The 19,884-nt window shown below is 45.4% G+C and overlaps 1 protein-coding gene across 5 annotated transcripts in view; it reads left to right on the top strand.

Annotated features, from left to right (window-relative positions):
- LOC144503876 (receptor tyrosine-protein kinase erbB-4-like) overlaps nt 1-19,884 on the top strand; it is a 1,146,325-nt gene that overhangs the window by 864,495 nt on the left and 261,946 nt on the right. For all 5 annotated transcript variants that reach the window (XM_078228891.1, XM_078228890.1, XM_078228889.1 and 2 more), the window contains exons 17-19: nt 1,655-1,787; nt 6,753-6,875; nt 7,202-7,300. In XM_078228891.1, coding sequence (XP_078085017.1) covers nt 1,655-1,787; nt 6,753-6,875; nt 7,202-7,300 — 355 coding nt within the window. The remainder of the gene's footprint in view (nt 1-1,654; nt 1,788-6,752; nt 6,876-7,201; nt 7,301-19,884) is intronic.

Below are 19,884 nucleotides of genomic sequence, written 5' to 3'. Positions count from 1 at the left end.
TAATGATCCTCCACCAAACAGGGGCCAGTCCATTAATTATCCTGAGTCCAGACAGCCCAGACTATTAATGATTCTCCCTCCAGACAGTCCAGTCCATTAATGATTCTTTCTCTATACAGACTAGTCTATTAATGATCTGCCCTCTACTCAGGCCTGTGTATTAATCATCCTCCCTCTGGACCAACGCTTCTAATCTGTTTACTTGTTGATGTGATTTCTGATCTCACCTGCTTAATCATAAATGGTGAAAAGCATGTTCACAACTGAAGAGTTAATATAATGTGAAGTAGCCAAATGTAGGGAAGAATCTGTGAGCATGCAATTGATTATTCATCTTTTAACAGTATGTTTTAATGGTGGTTTCAAAAATGGAATATCTATGATGCTGCATCAACTCGTTGCTGCCATCCTTATCCTTCCCCTCAATCTCTCACAGCCCACTCACCCTCTGTCTTGACTAGACACTCAGGAATCTGCTTCTTGTCTCATCTTCCTGCTAATTTCTGCATCGAAATTGGAAATGCTTCTCTCCTTTCTTCCCTCTGAAGAGAATGCATTGCAAAGGATGGGGCCTGGACCGAGATCTGCACGCTATTTGTCAATACATATAGTTCGAATTGCAAAGAAAAATATTAATTAGATTTTTGTTTCTAATCTAGATTTTGACACTGCTCTTTGTGAATTGTTGACGGACCATTTGTAGTAGATGCCTTGATTCCTGTTGCCTCTGTTGTTGTTCTTGTTGTCTGAGTTTGGATGCTTTCCTTTTTGCCCCCTCTGGTAATAAAATTGGATTACAATGATGGATATTTCTAATTAAAAACAGAATCTGATGAGCTTGACTTTGTGAGCGAGTGGGATTTGCATGACTGGAGGTGGTGCATTCCTTCACAGCCCTGTTTCACACCGGCCCTGCTTCATCTACCTAACACAGATTTCTCAAGGGGCTTTTTAGATCGAAGGGAGACCCTTCAGAAAGAGTTGAAGCATTCATTATAATTACTGTTCATTTGTCAAGACAGAACTATGCTCTGCTGCCTTCTCGCTCTCTCTTTTCTTCTGCAATCCTTTAAAGCCATATTCGGTCATAATTACAAAAATACGTTTAACTCTTATCTCTAATCTAACATCTCCCTCCAGTCCCAAGTGCAAAGACGCTAATCCACAACCTGGAAAATCAAAGCTTCACTGCCTTTGGTACTTATTATGTGTGCGTGTGGGTTTGCGTTTTGAAGAAACTAAAGAATTCAGCCAATAAATAAACCGGTGATCAAAGATTAACAATTAAAGCATCTTTTGTGATAGATAAATGGCATTAGAAAGCACCAGCTGGCATCCTCTGGATTTTTTACTCGTAGTCCAAGTGTTTTAACAAGATAATTGCTGCATCCCAGATGAGTTTCCGTGCTGGGAATTCTAACGTCTCCCAGTGACTATGCACGTAACATTGACCAGGAGACCTTCAGGGCGCTTCCGTCTGATTCCTACAGGTTCCTCTGCACAATTTGTTCTCCGTTTTCGGCCTTGTATGACTGGTTGAGGGTGACTGGATGCGCTTTCAGTTCTCTTTCTGTGAACATTTGAAACACATTTTCCCCTCGCTGGTACTGCCCCTGCTGACCCTTGCCGTTCCCCCATTCGTTTTGATTGGCAGGACCCCTCTGATCGCTGCTGGCGTGATTGGTGGGCTCTTCATCATGGTCATTCTAGCCCTGGTGTTTGCCGTGTACGTGAGGAGGAAGCGCATCAAGAAGAAACGGGCCATGCGACGGTTTTTGGAAACTGAGGTAAAACGGACTAAAAGAATCTATTTTGCACAAGCCATTTTGTTTTAAGGGAGGATACTGTGTAATTTTTCTTTAAATAGCGAAGATGAATAATGAAATATTGAAATAAGCTTTCTCCGGCAAATGCAACACTTCTTGGCCAGTTTCAAGAGTTAGAAAATTGACTTTGGTTTCTGGTACACATTTTCCATTTTGCCCCTCGTGCTCAGTCAAGAGGCCAAGGCTTAGCTGAGCCTGAGTTTGTAACAGGTTACCCAATGTGCATTCTGACCAATTAGCAGTCAATCTTTCTGACTAAACAATTAAACTAAATTAAGTTAACTGAGGAACAAGCTAAAAGGGGAATCTCCCAAAAAGAAGAGAACCGCCCAAGGCAAAAGACAAAGTAGAAAGGAAACTTAAAACATCAAACTAAAATGTGATTAAAGGGGTTGATACTACACCCCAGCCCCTGCGGTGCCCAGTGGGCACGGAAGGCATCAACGTTGCCCTCGGATATCACATGCTCCCTCTCCAAGAACATCCAGCTGCAAATGTAGCTGCGGTAGAGGGGCAGACAGTCAGGTCGGACTAACCCCTTGGTCACCCGCTGCCTGGACCAGTTTATTGGCAAGTTTGGCCAAGCCCAGGAGCAGGTTCACAAGGAGGTCCTCCGCTCCCCTCCGCACCGGGTGTCCGTAGATCAGGAGCGGCAGGGCCCACCAAGGTGTATCTGGGTGATGGACAAGTACACGGTGGTGGAAGGTGTGCAGCAGCAGCCCATACAGGAAACCCCTCCGTGCAGTGACAAAGGGCACGGAGGGCATTTCTGTGAGGCAGCTCAAGCTGTGGGGTGTCTGACCCAGGAGGTGAGGTCTAGGCTTGGGGCCTTGTGTGAAATTCCGTCTGAGCAGTGGTACGCTCCGACAGGATCCCACCGGACAGTTGCGCTTCCTCAAGACATATGACTTCAGGTCTGAGCACGACCGTTCTAAGGTCTTGGATGGCATTGGCCGCCCGCCCGACGTCCACCCCCGTGTGCTCGGCGAGCTCGTGGGGCATCATCCAGCTCACTCCTCCGCCACCCAGTGACCCAGCATGGCCACCCAGCTGTGGATGCCAGGTGACCCTGGTCACCCTGGCATCCACAGCCCCCCTCTCCATCAACCACCAGAAATTATATAGGCGGAGGAGCGGATTCCTGAGCAGTGGCTCATGGGGGAGAGCTGCGGCGCGAGGCGATTGTATTCCAGACTTTGAGAAGGTCCTGGTTAAAGAGAGGCAACACTACAAGGAATTCCAAAGGCCATATTAGCAGTCAAAACCCCCAGATCCTTACCATTGCAAACCTGAATTTAAAGCAGATCACTCATAATTAGCTGATTCTCCATCAGATAATTAGGAAACAGTAATGTTTCTCTCTCTTTGGTTATTTAGGCTATGAATGCAGGCTATTCCCTGATCAACACGAGCTTGATGATGTGGAGAGCAATAGAAGGCAGACTATAGCCCATGTCACCCCCATCCCAGCTTCAGAGCTTACACAGTGTCACCAAAGAGCCATTTGCTCTCAGTCCTACCCCATATTGCACATACTTCAATATAAGTCAACAAGGATTTGATTTTAACCCATTGTCTCTAGTCATCCCAGTTCAAGGCAGCACGGCACATCATGGCTGCAATCATTAGAGATGTAGTGTTGTGCCTGGCAGACCCGGCCAATTTAGAAATTCATAGATTATGACAGTTTGTATCATGACACATTTCTTGATAATGTTGAGACCACAAATAACATCCATTATGCCCTTTGTACAGCCTCTTCCCATTTATATCTGTGACTCTTCCGATGCCCCCCATATCTCGAACAGTTTCAGTTTTCTTGACCCTAACGGTCTCCTCTTTGCCATGGATGTCCAATCTTTCTGCACCTCCATCCCCAGCTCGGACAGTCTGTTTCTTCCATGAACAAAGCCCAACCAGCCTCCATCTACTATCACCCTCTTTTGTGTGACTGAACAACATCTAATTTAACTTCACTCATGTCCTCCAGGTAAAGGTGTTGTCATGGGTATTCTCATGGATCCGAGCTCTACCTGTCATTTTGTGGGATATGTGGAACATTCTTTGTTTCAGGGCCACCGTCTCTCACCTCCTGATGACTTTACAGGTGCTCTTTCCTGCTCTCACCCTGAACTGGAAAATGTCTTAAACTCACCCTTCTCCCACCGTTCCATGGTCAATTTCCAAATCTTCCTTCCTCTTCCCTTTGTTCACTTTTCTGTCTGCATTTCTGGAATAGTTTATCAAGTAATATTAACTATAAACCCACTGACTCTGATTATACTTACTCACATCCCACCTCTTGTAAGGATTGTATTTCATTCTCCCAGTTTCTCCATCTCCTTCAGATCTTCTCTAATGATGCACTATTCAGTATTACTGCTGCCAATATATCGTCCTTTTCCCGCAGCCAAAATTCCCCCTGTCACCCACCCTGTTTGAAGGACCCTTAACCCCTCAATCACATCCGTTCTATTTCACATACTCTTCTGTTACCCCTTACCCCCTTGTCCTCTTCTTGCACCCCACCAGACTTCATATTCAATGGAACATCCGGCCATCTCCAGCATGATGCCACCATCAAGCACATCTTCCTCTCCCCTCCCGTTTCAGCATTCTGAAGGAACCAGTCTCTCTGAGGTATCTCCCTCCATTCTTCAGTCTCTTTTTATGCAAGCGCAGCAACGCCTGACCTTTTACCTCTTCTCTTCTCACCATACAAGGCCCCAAACACGCCTTCCAGATGAGACAGCAATTCAGGTGTACTTCTTTTAAGTTGGTATACTGTATTCACTGCTCACAATGTGGTCGCCTCTACAATAAGGAGAGCAAACGCAGACCATATTGTGGAGAACCTGCCTCAGTTGATAAGCATGACCCCAAGCTAACAGATGCCTGTCATGTTAATTTTTCACCTCACTCCCACTTTGTCTTTGCTGCCCTTGGTCTCCTGCAGTGTTTGAATCAAGCTTGAGGCACAGCTCCTAATTGGTTGACTTGGTACTATATAATCTTGAGGACTCAACATTGAGCTCAATAAGCTTAGATTGAAACTGCTGTCCCCATTCTGTTTCATTTTTCTTTGCTGGTTTTGATCTTTTTTCTCACTTATTTCTTTCTTATTTTCTTTTTATGCTTTTGGATGATCCTGCCAGTCACACCTCCTCTGCACACATCTTTTGTCCTTGTCCCATCATCAACCTTTTTGTCATGCTCTCTGCCTTGTCTTCCACCCCATGAAAGTCCTTCCCTTTTGTTCATTTTCCCACCGTTTCCCTTTTTCTCTTGCTCTAAACCTCTTACATTTCTAACTTTTCCGAGTTTTGATGAAAAGTCGCAATGCTGAAACATTGGCTGGAATTCTCCAACCGTTCACACCCTGCCACTACTGCCAGACAAGATGGAGAATTTGGCACTCAGCCAAATCTCCATTCACTGCAGTGGGGCAGGAGAATGCCGGTGGCGTGAACAGCCGGAGAATCCCGCCCAATAACTCTGTTTCTTTCTCCACTGATGCTGCCTGACCTACTGAGTATTCCCAGCATCTTCTGGTTTGATTTCAGATTGCCAGCACAGTACTGCACTATTTCGCTTTTGTGCCTATCAATCCTAACCAGGCAGCACTTGTTATTTAATTATTCAGACAATGTTGTCGAAGAATTAACACCAATTCAGGTTTGCTGCCCTGAATCACCCATTCCTATTTCTATAAGCTATCCAACACTATAACTCACACCTTGCCTTCATCCCACGTTTGACAGCCATACCTTCAGTTGCCTTGGGCCAAACCCTGCACACCCCATGCTTTGAAATACCTTCCCCTATTCACTACTGCTGCTTCATCTCCTCCTTTAAGACATTCCTTAAAACAAACCCTGCTGACCAAGCTTTCTGCCACACTTCTAATGTCACCTTCCAAGGTTCAGTATCCATTCACTCCACATAACTCTGAAACTTTCTATGTTTGTGCTTTACTTGTCAAAGGCATAATTTTGAAGGCAAGCTGTTATCTCTGCATTGTGGAGTTATGCCTGTAGTGCTTTAGAATTGATAGTTCTTCCATTTACATACTTCTCTCTTCTTCAGAGGGGGGCATACAGCACAGAAAAAAGGCCCTTCGGCCCATTGCCAGTCAAGACAAACCACTTACCTATTCTAATTCCATTTTCTCGAATTTGGCCCAAAACCTTGAGGGCCTTGGGATCACAAGTGAATATCTAAATACTTCTTGTATGTTATGAGGGTCTCTGCCTCCACCACCCTTTAAGGCAGTGAATTCCAGACTCCCATCACCCTTTGGGTGAAAATGTTTTCCCTCACATTCCCTTCAAACCTGCTGCCCCGTATCTTAAATCTGTGCCCCGAGTCATTGATCCTTCCACCAAGGGGAAAAGGTTTCTTCCTGTCTCCGCTATCTATGCCCCTTATAATTTTATACATCTTAATCATGACTCCCACAGTCTCCTCTGCTCCAAAGGTAAAAAAACAGTCTATCCAAATATAAAGGCAAAATACTTGGAATCTGAAACAAAAACAGAAAATGTTGGAAAATCTCAGCCGGTCTAACAGCATCTGTGAAGAGAGAATAGATCCAATGTTTCAAGTCAGGATGACTCTTCGAAGAGTCATCCTGACTTGAAACATTAGCTCTATTCTCTCTCCACAGATACTGTCAGACCGGCTGAGATTTTCCAGCATTTTCGGTTTTTGTCCCAGTCTATCCAACCTCTCTTCATAACTAAAACTCTCCAGCCCAGGCAACAAAAATGGTTCAGCTGATGTAATTTAGGACGTGATAGTTGCTGTCAAAGTTACCTCACATTGGCCTGTAGCAGAGTTAGAACTCGAGTTCCAGAGGGCAGCATTGTCGAATGTACCACTTACTCCCTCACGCAATTTCTATTTTCCTTCCCTTTATGTCTTCAGTTGGTGGAACCTCTAACCCCCAGCGGTGCTGCACCTAATCAGGCACAGCTTCGGATCCTCAAAGAGACTGAACTGAAACGAATCAAGATTCTTGGTTCTGGTGCATTTGGGACAGTCTACAAAGTGAGTAGCACTGATGTGCTCTGTCATAATAACTCAGAGCATTAGCTCCTATCTGGAAGTGTTAACAGTTTCCCGCGACTTTACAATTCCCTTTGCCTCAAGCTGCCTTCTAAAATTATGATGCAAGACCTAAGAACCGCTCACATGGTCAATTCTTCTTAATGTGGACTGATCTGTCTAAATCTATTCCCCTCGTAGATTCTTTTAGTTGTTGTTAACTTCTGGCAGCTGAGGAAAAGCTCCCCCAGCCGGAGCCGTTTGTGGCGGGAGCAGTTTGTTTTTGTGCAGAAGTGTTTCTCTGTGATGATGTTTTCCATCTTCATCAGGGCATCTGGGTCCCAGAGGGGGAGACGGTGAAGATTCCGGTGGCCATTAAGATCCTCCGTGAGAGAACAGGTCCCAAGGCGAATGTAGAATTCATGGACGTAAGTTGATGGCGTGTAGCTCCTGATTAATTTTGTGAGTACATGGAATGGAAACAAGGGAGGTGACAGTTATTGATTGTGCTGGAGGTGTCAATGAAACAAAGGAATGAGATGTTTCAAATGAAGTTGGAGTACTTAGCTGGAGGTTCATTTAGCTCCTAGTTGAAAATGATTAAAGTGCTATGCTAGCAAATGGAGCCTCGCCACACACAGGCACCAGTCGCATCATTGTGGGAGCACCTCTAACTGAGGATAATGTATTGCTAATGAATATAATCGGATGATACGGTTTTCACAGATAGTTTGGTAAAGGTGTAATTAAGCTAAGCACGACAACATCCCGCTAATGTGGAATCTATTCAAAGATGCCAGCTGAGTTTACAGTACAACAGGAGAGGCATAAAACAGCACCACACTTTAGCTTGTCTCGATTGCATTACATCTGGGCAGTGCATGTTCATTGTAATCAAGCACATTTATAAAATGTTCAATTAACGGTAACTATCTTACATAATTTTAGCTTCAGCAAATTTTCTATCATTAAAGGGTAAATGCTTTGCAGATCATTACTGCATCCCTCTTGGCCAAACAAGAAATGTGTGGGATGGAAAGGTGGTCCAGGGTTTTTGCTGACCCTCCCTCCCAGCAGGGTATCACAGTCTCACTGAACTGAATGGAGATTTAAATGGCTCGCTGCATCTGCTGGGGGTGGGGGGGGTGGGGGGGGGGGTGTAAAATCCCAGCCCCTCATTGGTAATCCACAGCAGTATCTGTTAAACTTCCAGTCAGAAGTAGCACCTTCCTCTGCGACGAAAGCTTAAAAATGTCATATTGTATGGATCATTACATTTAAACGACATGTGATTGTGCTGTGTCCTATAGTGTTATATTAGTTCCCCAACAACCTTTTCATAGAATCGCTTCAGTGCGGAAGGAGGCCATTTGGCCCATCGAGTCTGCACCAACCGCTCCCACCCCCTGAATTATGAGCTAATACAGACAGATGAAAAGCAGAGAGAATGACTGCTCACTGTGTGCTGTCATGGCAACAGCTGGTGAGGAATGAAACAAAAGACTGGCATTTATATCGTGTTTTTCCTGAACTCCAGACATCTCAAAGCACTTTACAGCCAATAAAATGCTTTTAAAGTATAGTCATTGTTATAATGTAGGAATCATAGCACTCAAGTTACACACAGCAAGCTCACATAACAACCAAATGTGCAATGACCAGATAACCTGTTTTGGCGATGCTGATGGGATAAGTATTGACTGAGGCACCAAGGGTAGTTCTCCTGTTGTTCTTCGGAATAATGGCGTGGTATCTTCTTCATCCACCCCAGAGAGCAGATTGGTTTAACATCTCAAACAGTGCAGCACTCTCACAGTATCCAACTGCAGTGGCAGCCTAGATTGATACATTCAAGCCCTGATTCAAGACTTGAGTGATAGCCTCTTCCTCAATAGTCCCTTGTGGTTCATTCGGGTTAGCTCACTTGGCTGGATAGCTGATCAGTGATGCAGAGTGACGCCAACAGCGTGGGTTCAATTCCTCTACTGGCTCAGGTTATTCATGAAGGCCTTACTTCTCAACCTTGCCCCTCACCTTAGGTATGGTGATCCTCAGGTTAAATCACTGTCAGTCAGCTCTTCCCCTCAAAGGGCAGAGCAGCTTATGATCATCTGGGACTATGGCGACTTTACCTTATGTTCTTCCGCGTTCTATTAGCGAGCCTATTTACTGTGAGAAATTACTTTGAAACCCTCTACTAGTCCCCATTAACTTTATCTATTCAATTTTTTTGCAACTAGATTCCTTCATTTCTTGAATCTTTCCAATGAATCATCATTGTACCTCTCCCTTGACTCGATTGTCTGTCCCATAATGCACTACCTCAACTGTGGCCTAACCAACATAATTTGCCATTCAGTAAAATTGTGGCTGATCTTCTATCTTGAGATACCTGCCCATATCAGTTGAATACCTCAGAGTCCAAAAATATAACTATTTCTGAATATATTCAGTGACTGAATGTCCACATCCCTTTGTGGTAGAGAATTTCAAAGATTCGCAATTATATATGTTTGGCTTAGATCCCAGACATCTATTAGAGTTCTAAACTACTTGAACCCAAGAGAAAACATTGCTAGATTGACAGCTTTGGTTCGCTGATCTATGCTGTCACTTTCACAATGTTTATTTACGCAATGGTAAGTGATTTTGAGGTCCTGTTGTTTCTGTTATTTTGCGGGTCGGCTGGACAGCTGGTTTGTGATGCAGAATGACACATAGAAACGTAGGAGCTAGAAGCAAGAGTAAGTCATTCGGCTCTTCGAGCCTGCTTCATCATTTATTTTGATGATGGCTAATCATCGAATGGCATGGTGGTGCAATGGTTAGCACTGCTGTCTCACAGCGCCAGGGACCTGGGTTCGATTCCCACTTGGGTCACTGTCTGTGTGGAGTTTGCATGTTCTCCCGTGTCTGTGTGCGTTTCCTCCGGGCGCTCCTGTTTCCTCCCACAGTCCAAAGATGTGTGGGTTTAGGTGGATTGGCCATGCTAAGTTGCCCCTTAGTGTCAGGGGGACTAGCTCAGGTAAATGCATGAGGTTATGAGGATAGGGCCTGGGTGGGATTGTGGTTGATGCAGACTTGATGGGCTGAATGGCCTCCTTCTGCACTGTAGAATTCTATGATTCTTTTATGAATATCCTGATTTCTCTCCCCCCATATCCCTTTATCCCCAAGAGCTATATCTAATGTTTTGAAATCACATGTTTTGGCCTCAGCTACTCTCTGTGGTAGTGAATTCCATACATTCACCACCCTCTGGGTGAAGAAATTTCTCCTCACCTCAGTTCTAAAAGGCTTATCCTCAAACTATGACCCCTAGTTCTGGACTCCCCCACCATTGGGAACATTCTTTCTGAATCTACCCTTTCTAACCCTGTTAGAATATTATAAGTTTTTATGAGATCCCGTCTCACTCTTCTAAACTCCAGTGAATGTAATCCTAATTGACTCTCCTCATATGACAGACCCGCCATCCCAGGAATCAGCCTGGTAAACCTTCGCTGTACTTCCTCTATAGCAAGGACATCCTTTCTCAGATAAGGACACCAAAACTGCACACAATACTCCAGGTGTGTCCTCACCAATGCCCTATACAATTGCAGCAAAACATCGCTTTCCCTCTACTCAAATCCTCTCGCTATGAAGGCCAACATACCATTTGCCTTCTTTATTGCCTGCTGTACCAGCACGCTTACTTTCAGCGACTGATGCAAGAGGACACCAAGCTCTCGCTGAGTATCCACCTCCCTCAATTGACACCCATTCAAGTAATAATCTGTCTTCCTATTGTTGCTACCAAAGTGGATAACCTCACACTTATACACATTATACTGCATCTGCCATGCATTTGCCCATACATACAGCCTGTCCAAATCAAACTGAAGCATCTCTGCATCCTCCTCACAGCTCACCCTCCCACCCAACTTTGTATCATTTGCAAATGTGGAAATAATACATTCAGTTTCCTCTTCCAAATCATTAATATATAACATGAACAAATACCAACAGCATGGGGTAAATTCCTGTACCGGCTGAGGTTATTCATGAAGGTCCGCCTTCTCAACTTTGCCCCTCGCTGAGGTGTGGTGATCCTCAGGTTAAATCACCATCATTAGCTCTTCCCCTCAAAGCGGGGACTGTGGCGACTTTACCTTTATTGATACTTTAAAGGATCTGGATGGATGACACTTTTATTGCCTTGTGATTTTTTTTGACAGAGCTTTTAAAAAAGTTTTGTTTCATTTGCCACTGTCATTATAGCATTCATTGATTCTATGCAGTGTATAGAATAGGCAGGGTCAATAGGTTTAGAAATGCTATTGATTGGCATTCGGGTCCAGGGAGATTGGATTGAGTGGGGGGGGGGGGGTCATGACTTGACATAGATGGCATAAGAGGCCTTGTGGAGGGACATATCTTGGTATAGGGACAGGAGGAGCCATGGTGAGTTGGTGGATGAGTATACCTTGGCATTGAGGATATGAGGTGTGACATGGTATGGGCAGTGGGCATAAAGTGGAATGCATGGGGAGTTTGTGGGAGGCAGGGGGGGGGGGGGCGGGGGAGGAATGAGAGGTTGAGGGCCTTCCTGTTTTTATTTTAACTGGGATGAAGTCCCATAGCACTGAGCTAGGCCTGTTAAACAGCTGTCTTGGCAGCTGACACCCACTATGACCGACTCTAATCTCTTTCCCAGGTCAACTGGCCAAATTCCACTTGCAGCTGCAATCCCTGTCCTACCCCTCCAGCGGGAATGAAGGTCCCACCTTGGTGGGAACTTTCTCCCGAGGTGGGGAGGCCGAGCCAGGAATTGCCCTGACTCCAGCTACCCACCTCGAGATTGAAAATCCAGCCCTATGTCCTTTCGTTCTATGTTCTCTCTCAGCATCAACCCTGTCAAGGCCCCTTAGAATCTTAGAAATTTCAACAACATCCTCTCTCATTCTTCAAAACTCCAGAGAACACAGGCTCAACCTCTCCTCGTAGGAGTCAATCAGTCTCTCAGGTAATTTTATCCATACTCAGATAAGGATACCAAGACTGCACACAGTTATCCGGGTGTGTCAGCTCACCAAAGTCCTATAAGATGGCAGAAAGTCTTCCCTACTCTTATCGTCCAACCAGTGCTTCCCCCTACTTTCGTTTCAAGTGTGAGGATGATTTTATTTAGGTGCGTAGCCCTTTTAATTTTTTTCATGGCTGCATTTGGTAACTTAAAGGGTCTGGTTTGCACGTTGACGATGTGAGGGGCTTTGTTTTGCAGCCGCACAGCTTATAGGGAATCTTGCCTCCAACCCCCTTGCATTAAAAGCCAACATACAATTTGCTGCCCTAATTGCTTGCTAAGGGACTCAGGAAGAAACTATGTTCAGCATTTCAATAGTACGAGGGCAGTCAAAGTAGAAGCAAGAGCTAAAAAAGATGCAAATAGGCTTGAAACAGAAGATAAGCACAGTACAGTAAATACCCTGGATGACTACTTTCTCCAGGTAGGCACAAGGGAAAGCACAAGCAACATGACAAAATTAATGAGTTTGATTATAACTGAGATGGAAGCCTTATGAAAGGCTAAAATGGCTCAAAACAAATAAATCCAAAGGATTAGATGGTGTGTATTGTAGATTTCTGAAGGAGATCAGAGGCACTGAGAATCACCGCAAAGGGGTCATGGACACCAGGGAGGCGCCAGTAAATTGGAAACAGGTCAATGTGAAATCCATGTTCTAAAAGGAGCTTTCAGGTAAATACAGACCCATTCTATCCAGAGTAAAATAATTGAAACAATTATCAGATGCAAACATGAAGACACTGGGCGGGATTTTAAGGCCTAGCTCATCCCGAAAACTTAAATTCCCGCCCGCGGTCAACAGACTTTCCATGGTCCACCCCTTGCCCACTCCGATTCCTATGGCGGGCGGGACGGTATAAGTTAGGGGTGGCACGGTAGCACAGTGGTTAGCACTGCTTCTTCACAGCTCCAGGGACCTGGGTTCGATTCCCGGCTTGGGTCACTGTCTGTGTGGAGTCTGCACATTCTCCTCGTGTCTGCGTGGGTTTCCTCCGGGTGCTCCGGTTTCCTCCCACAGTCCAAAGATGTGCGGGTTAGGTTGATTGGCCAGGTTAAAAATTGCCCCTTAGAGTCCTGAGATGCGTAGGTTAGAGGGATTAGCGGGTAAATATGTGGGGGTAGGGCCTGGGTGGGATTGTGGTCAGTGCAGACTCGATGGGCCGAATGGCCTCCTTCTGCACTGGAGGGTTTCTATGATTTTCTATGATTTCTATGAAATTACGGCTTATGTCTCTGCTAATAGCTTAATTAATATCATCAATACGGATTCAGAAGAATTAGGTCCTTCCTGACCAACCGCCTTGATTTCTTTGTGGAAATTATGTCCCAAGTGGTTTCTCATAAGCTATATGACAATTTGTACGAGATTTCCAGAAGGCATTTGACAAATACTCTGCACTAACAACTATCGGATATATGAAAGGATGAAAGGAAAGGTAAACCTGGGAGCAGAGCACAAGTGAGCTTGGGTTTGGGTGGGGAGTACTCTCTGAGGTGAATGTGGAGTGAGTGGGCTGTTTGAATTGAAATGTAGTCTTGTGTTAAAGGTCCTACCTGGCTTATTGTGGTCACGTGACCTCTGCTATGCGGCACTGACTGGAAGCAGCCATGTTGCATTCTGTTCTGATAAGGACAGGGTACAATAAGCAGGTATTTGAGCTCATAACATGGTGTCAGATGTGGAGCTGAGACTGAATATTGAAGAGCACAGTGACTAAAGGAACACGGAAATGTTCAGAACTGCTGAAACTTGCCAAACGTGCCTCCGAAAGCCACTGAAAAAGAAAAGCAAACAAAAGAAACAGACTGCAGTGAATCACTGAGTGAGTCACTATAACTGTGAATTTCACTCTCTCAATTTATGGTGAAGTGAAAAGTAATATGTGGCTGAACTGGCAGGTTTTCCACTCGCAATGCCAAGACTACAAGATTGCGACAGGTTTCATTGACAAGAAGTAATCAATCCAAGTAGCAACACTTTTAACACTGTTGCAAAGAGTTTGCTACAAATTGTATTCTACCCTAAATCTCTGAAGAACAGAAAAAAACGGACTTCAGAAATTTTGAAATCCTTGAAAGCACGCTTTGAACAATGAATATAACTTATGAAAGGTAAATGTTCAACATTAGAGCTCAAGGTGAAAAAGAGTCTATCAATCAATATGTGGTTGCAGTAATACAGCTCACAGAATCCTATGAATTCGGACAACTAAAAGAGTGAGGGAGGATCTCATTAAAGATAAGATTGTCTTTGGCATAAGAGATCCCACAGTGGGAGCACATCCGTTGGGAGAGGAGAAACCTACTCTCAAGAAAGCACTCAACATGTAGAAGCGCTGGGGTTGTAAATCATCAGCTGGAGAATATTCATGGCAGAATAAACCGGGCTTTGCACTATGCTGATAAAATTCCAGGCCGAAGGAGCAAAAGGATTAGGACAAAAGGCCAGAAGCAAATGGAGCGGAGGATATCACGCCGAGGAAAAAAGATTTGTCCAGCATGGGGAGTGTTCTAAATGCAAGAAGATGAATCATTTTGCACACAAGTGTTTGGCTAAACAGAATTGAAACAAGCCTGAACAGATGGCCACTGGGCAGATCTCAGCCAAAGAGTCTGATGAATTACTGTACACTATACAACAGGTTGGTTCCATCAGGTTTGTGACTGCTAGAATGAAGAGTACAGAAAGAGAGCATCAAGTAAACAGATTGACACTGGTGCATCATACAACAATATCATGACCTTCACAGACCTGTGCAAAGTGGCTCTACATTCTGATCCAAAATGAAGCCTTCAAAAGTAAGCTATATGATGGCAAGATACTCATAGGACAAATTAGCCCGAGAGCCCAATACAACAGCAAGAATGAAGATTTGGAGTTCCAGACCACAGATGGTAAGCAGATGCCAGTCACCATGTTCAAAATTGTGTGGGGCTAGATAGAGTAGAGAAACTGTTCCTCCTTGTAAATGATCGAGAACAAGAAGGCATGGATTTAAGGTGATTTGCAAAAGAAGCAAATATGATGTGAGGAAAAACTTGTTGAAACAACGAGTGGTTCAGGTCTGGAATTCACTGCCTGGAAGTGCGATGGAGGCAGGTTCAATCGAAGCATTCAAGAGGGCATGAGATGATAAATTGAATAGACACAATGTACAGGAGTATAGGAAAAAGGCAGGGAATGGTACTAAGACATGATGCTCATTTGCAGAGCTGGTGCAGATACAATGGGCCAAATGGCGGCCTTCTGCACTGTAGCGGTTCTGTGATTCAGATGGAGGAAGCCTAAAGCTTGAACTGGTCAACTTAAACATGCCAAAGGAGATTTACAATGGCCCGTAACTTCCTGGATCATAATGGTCGGATTTGGGGAGTACCCCAAAGGTGTGCTGCGGAATCCTTCTTAGAGGTTCCCAGCTAAGGTTTTACGCTGCAATTGTCCAGAAATGCTAACTTCCCCTGGACAGTTGCACTGGCCTGAGAACCATCCAACAAAGCGATTCTGCAAGTTTTACACCAACAATTACTCTAAAAGAGTTAGAAGAACTTAATTCCCTTTTAACTTCATTGTAATTATTTTAAACACACAGACCGAGATCCATACATATCACTCCTCCTACACTCTGGATGCTGCCTGACTGATCAATCCCCAAGGTATTCTCAACCCCTTACCCTGATTATCCGCATGGGATTCTCCCCAGCCCCCGATCCCGAGCTTCATGGAAGGGATTCTCTGAACCCATGAACCCCCCCGCCCCCCCCCCCCCCCAGCCCCACCACCACCACCCCCGCCCCAAACCTGCAGGCCTGACTCGAGCTGCCCTGACACCCCTACCCTAGACCTGGCACACTCACCTCCAGACACCACCCCGACTCACTTTTCAATGTGGATCCGAACCCACCAACCCCAGAGAGCGGACTCAGCCCCCCCTCAACTTGGACTCCTCCCCCTGCAACACCCCCCTCCCCTGCCCTCTGGACCCAATTCAACCTGCCCAGCCCCTGACCCAAACCCCCCATTCATCTCCAAGAGTGGAGTTTCCCCCCCACCTCCCCACAGGAACGACCCAGCATCATCTCAGAGAGATGACCCAACACCCCCATTAACCCAGGAGCAGACCCAACAGCCCCCTAACCTCCTGACTCAACTCTGTAGAATGGACACCACCCCCCTCCCCATTCCCGCACACCCCCGATCCCAGACCCGACTTGGCCCTATCCCCCCCAAACTCACCTCCCATGCGGTCCTGACTCTGCGACCCCCGCAGTCGGCACGCTGACACATCACTCCCCACCTCCCCGAACCCGATGACACCCCACCACCTCCCTAGACCCAATAACACATCACCCCTCCCCCCCCACTTCTCCAGACCCAACAAATCATTCCCCTACCTCCCTGGACCTGATATATTGCACCAGCCCCACCTCCCCAAACCCAATAACATAATATCCCCCTCCCCACATCACCCCCACCTCCCCAGACCTGACACATCAGTCCCCCACTTCCTGGACCCGGCACATCAGCCCCTACCTTCCCTGACACGGGGGACTGTGGAAGCTCTTTCACTGCAAGTTCCAAGCAGGGTAAGTTCCAAAAGGCGGCACGGTAGCACAGTGGTTAGCACTGCTGCTTCACAGCTCCTGGGACCTGGGTTCAATTCCTGGCTTGGTCACTGTCTGTGTGGAGTTTGCACATTCTCCTCGTGTCTGCGTGGGTTTCCTCCGGGTGCTCCGGTTTCCTCCCACAGTCCAAAGATGTGTGGGTTAGGTTGATTGGCTATGCTAAAAATTGCCCTTAGTGTCCTGAGATGCGTAGGTTAGAGGGATTAGTAGGTAAATATGTAGGGATATGGGGGTAGGGCCTGGGTGGGTTTGTGGTCGGTGCAGACTCGATGGGCCGAATGGCCTCTTTCTGTACTGTAGGGTTTCTATGTTTCTATGTTCAGCTGCAGCCAGCGGAGATTTCAGTGAAGTTTTCCAGAGCGTTGCACTATTGTGATTCCAGCAGACTGTGACTTTAGGCTGCTGGGTGGGAGTTATGGCCCAATGTGTCACAGTGCCCTAAACCACTGAACAGATCCCAGAGGAATACAAAGATGTGCTTACAGCATTTGGATGTTATCCTGGTGAATATCATCTTGAAATAGACGAGTGTGAGACCAATTCAGCATTTGTCGTGAAAAGTTCCAGTTGCCCTCAAGTCGGGCCTGAAAAACAAGATAGAAGAGCTGGAAAATAAGGAAACAATCAAGAAAGTGACAATTTCTATCGGTTGGATTAGCAGCATGGTAGCAGTGAACTAACCTGGGAAGCTGATAGTATGCTTCGACCCAAAGGGTCTAAATAAAGCATTGAAGAGATCTTAGGCGGCACGGTAGTTCACACTGCTGCCTCACAGAGCCAGGGACTCGGGTTCAATTCCTGGCTTGGGTCACGGTCTGTGTGAAGTTTGCACATTCTCCCCGTGTCCGTGTGGGTTTCCTCCGGGTGCTCCGGTTTCCTCCCACAGTCCAAAGATGTGCAGGTTAGGTTGATTGGCCATGCTAAATTGCCCCTTACTGTCAGGGGGACTAACAGGGTAAATATGTGGGGTTATGGGGATAGAGTCTGGGCAGGGCTGTTGTCGGTGCGGACTTGATGGGCCGAATGGCCCCCTTCTGCACTGTAGGGATTCTATGATCTCATTACCCCGTGCCAATCATTGAAAAGATTTTGCCACAACTTGCCAAGGCAAAGTTCTTTGACTACCGTGGATGTGAAGGATGGTTACTGGCAAGTGAAGCTAGGTGAAAGCAGCAGGTTTCTAACTACGTCCTGGTTGCCGTTTGGTTGCGCATGCCATTTGGCATCCACGGCTCCAGAAGAGTATCAACATAGACAGCATAAGACGGTCAGTGATCTGCCTGGAGTGGAAGCTATAGTGGGCGATCAGCTAGTCCATGGATGTGGAGATACAATGGAAGAAGCCAAAGCTGACTTCAATCAGAATCTAGTGCGACTGACAGAAAGAGCTCACCAGATGAACCTGAAGCTGAACAAGAAAAAATTGCAATTGAAGATGCGCTGGAGTGTCAGCTGAAATGTTAGCGTTGAGATTCTGGAGCAGGACTTTAACCCACAGCTCTGAGACTCATAAGCAAGAGTAGTAACAGTTGGGCCATGACTGACATGCATCGGGCACTTTAGGGATTCCTTTCAATTTAAAAACAAGTGAATTTTAGAACTGACTTGATCAGTCTTTGTTAAACTTCTGATCACTCAAATTCTGTGTTCTGTTAACCGTCTGCTTTCAGATTTTGGAACATTTGGATTTGATTTGATTTATTATTGCCACACGTATTAGCATACAGCGAAAAGTACGGTTTCTTGCGTGCTATACGGACAAGGTATACCGTTCATAGAGAAGGAAACGAGAGAATGCAGAATGTAGTGTTACAGTCATAGCTAGGGTGCAGAGAAAGATCAACTTAATGCAAGGTAAGTCCATTCAAAAGTCTGATGGCAGCAGGGAAGAAGCTGCTCTTGAGTCAGATAGTGAATGTGCCTGTATGTATGGAAAATGAGAATAGCACATAGATCAGGTTTGGAAAGATGCAAGTTATTCTTATCACACCCACTTTTTCTCCCAGAAGGAAGGTACTCAGTAAATGTTTGTGTTTTAAGTTGGGAGCAAACCTTTGGGCAATTAAAAAAAAAAACCCTGAAAGAGGGAGAGGGGTGAGAAATCTGCAATTAATTCTGCAGCAACTTGCTATTATATACAGCGTTAACATAGTAAAACATGCCAAGGCACTTCACAGCACAGACCAAATCTGACACCAAGACACTGACATGGTGACCAACTCTGGTTAAAAAGATGGAGTTTAAAAAGCATCTCAAAGAAGGAGAGAGAGGTGGCAAGGCGCAAAGGGTGATGGTTGAAATGCATCAGAGATACACAAGAGTGAAATCAGAGTTCAGCGATCATGGAGAGTCGTAAGTTTGGAGAACTTGCTCTAAAGATCATGAGGGTGCGGAAAGATTCAAACGTAAGGATGAGGATGTAAAATTTGAGGCATTTCTGGACCGGGAACCAATGTAGGTCAGCAAACACAAGGGTGATGAGTTGAATGAGTTCGGAAATAGAGTTCTGGATGAGCTGAAGTTCACGAGGGTGTATAATGGTGCATAACCTGGCACTGAACACTTCATGTCGTACCCCACGCTTTGCACGGAATGTGCGGCTTTGGTCAGAAGCAGTTGTGAGAGTGCTAAAGTACAAAGCATCAAAGTGGACTGACAGGCATGGCAAACATTTTGGAGTCTGGAGCATTGTTGTGAGCAGGTGGTTAAATGGAGTTATTTCACCCACTGGAAGGTGCTCACAGCTTCAGAAATAGCTTTGTAAGCCACTTGTCAAAGTGTTTAGGATACCTGGAGCTCCAAAATGCTTATTGTGCTCGACGAGAGCGATAGATTACAGTCAGCTGATGATAATATTATCAAAGGAAACAAGTTAATAATAAGTCAGCAGCTGAGAAAGTGGAAATGCCGACTTGGGAGGAATTAAATCCTGCGAAACTGCTGATCGGAAACAACTGTTCAGTTCCTCTCGCCATTATTTATTTTCTTCATTCTGCCTGTGAAGGAACATGTCACATTCTGCACAACTTGCACCTCAGGTTAAAAACCAGCATTTTAAAATAAATTGTAGTCTGGAGGAACGGGTCTGCACTTGGCATCTTTGCTTCAAAGGATATATTGTTTTGGAATAGACACAGCAAAGATTCATCAGAGTGGCCATGGGGCTGGAAGTGTTTATTATGAGGGTAGCTTGCATAGACCAGTCTTGTATTCCCTTGAGTATAAAAGTTTAAGGAGTGATCAAATTGAGGTGCTTAAGATGATTAAAGGATTTTCTTTTTGCGGGAACCGTAGCAAAATGGTTGTGTTACTGGACAA

Source organism: Mustelus asterias, chromosome 14 (assembly GCF_964213995.1).
Source record: "Mustelus asterias chromosome 14, sMusAst1.hap1.1, whole genome shotgun sequence".
Lineage (NCBI taxonomy): Eukaryota > Metazoa > Chordata > Chondrichthyes > Carcharhiniformes > Triakidae > Mustelus > Mustelus asterias.
The sequence above is the reverse complement of the archived record's forward strand: the minus strand, read 5'-3'. Positions and strand labels throughout refer to the sequence as shown.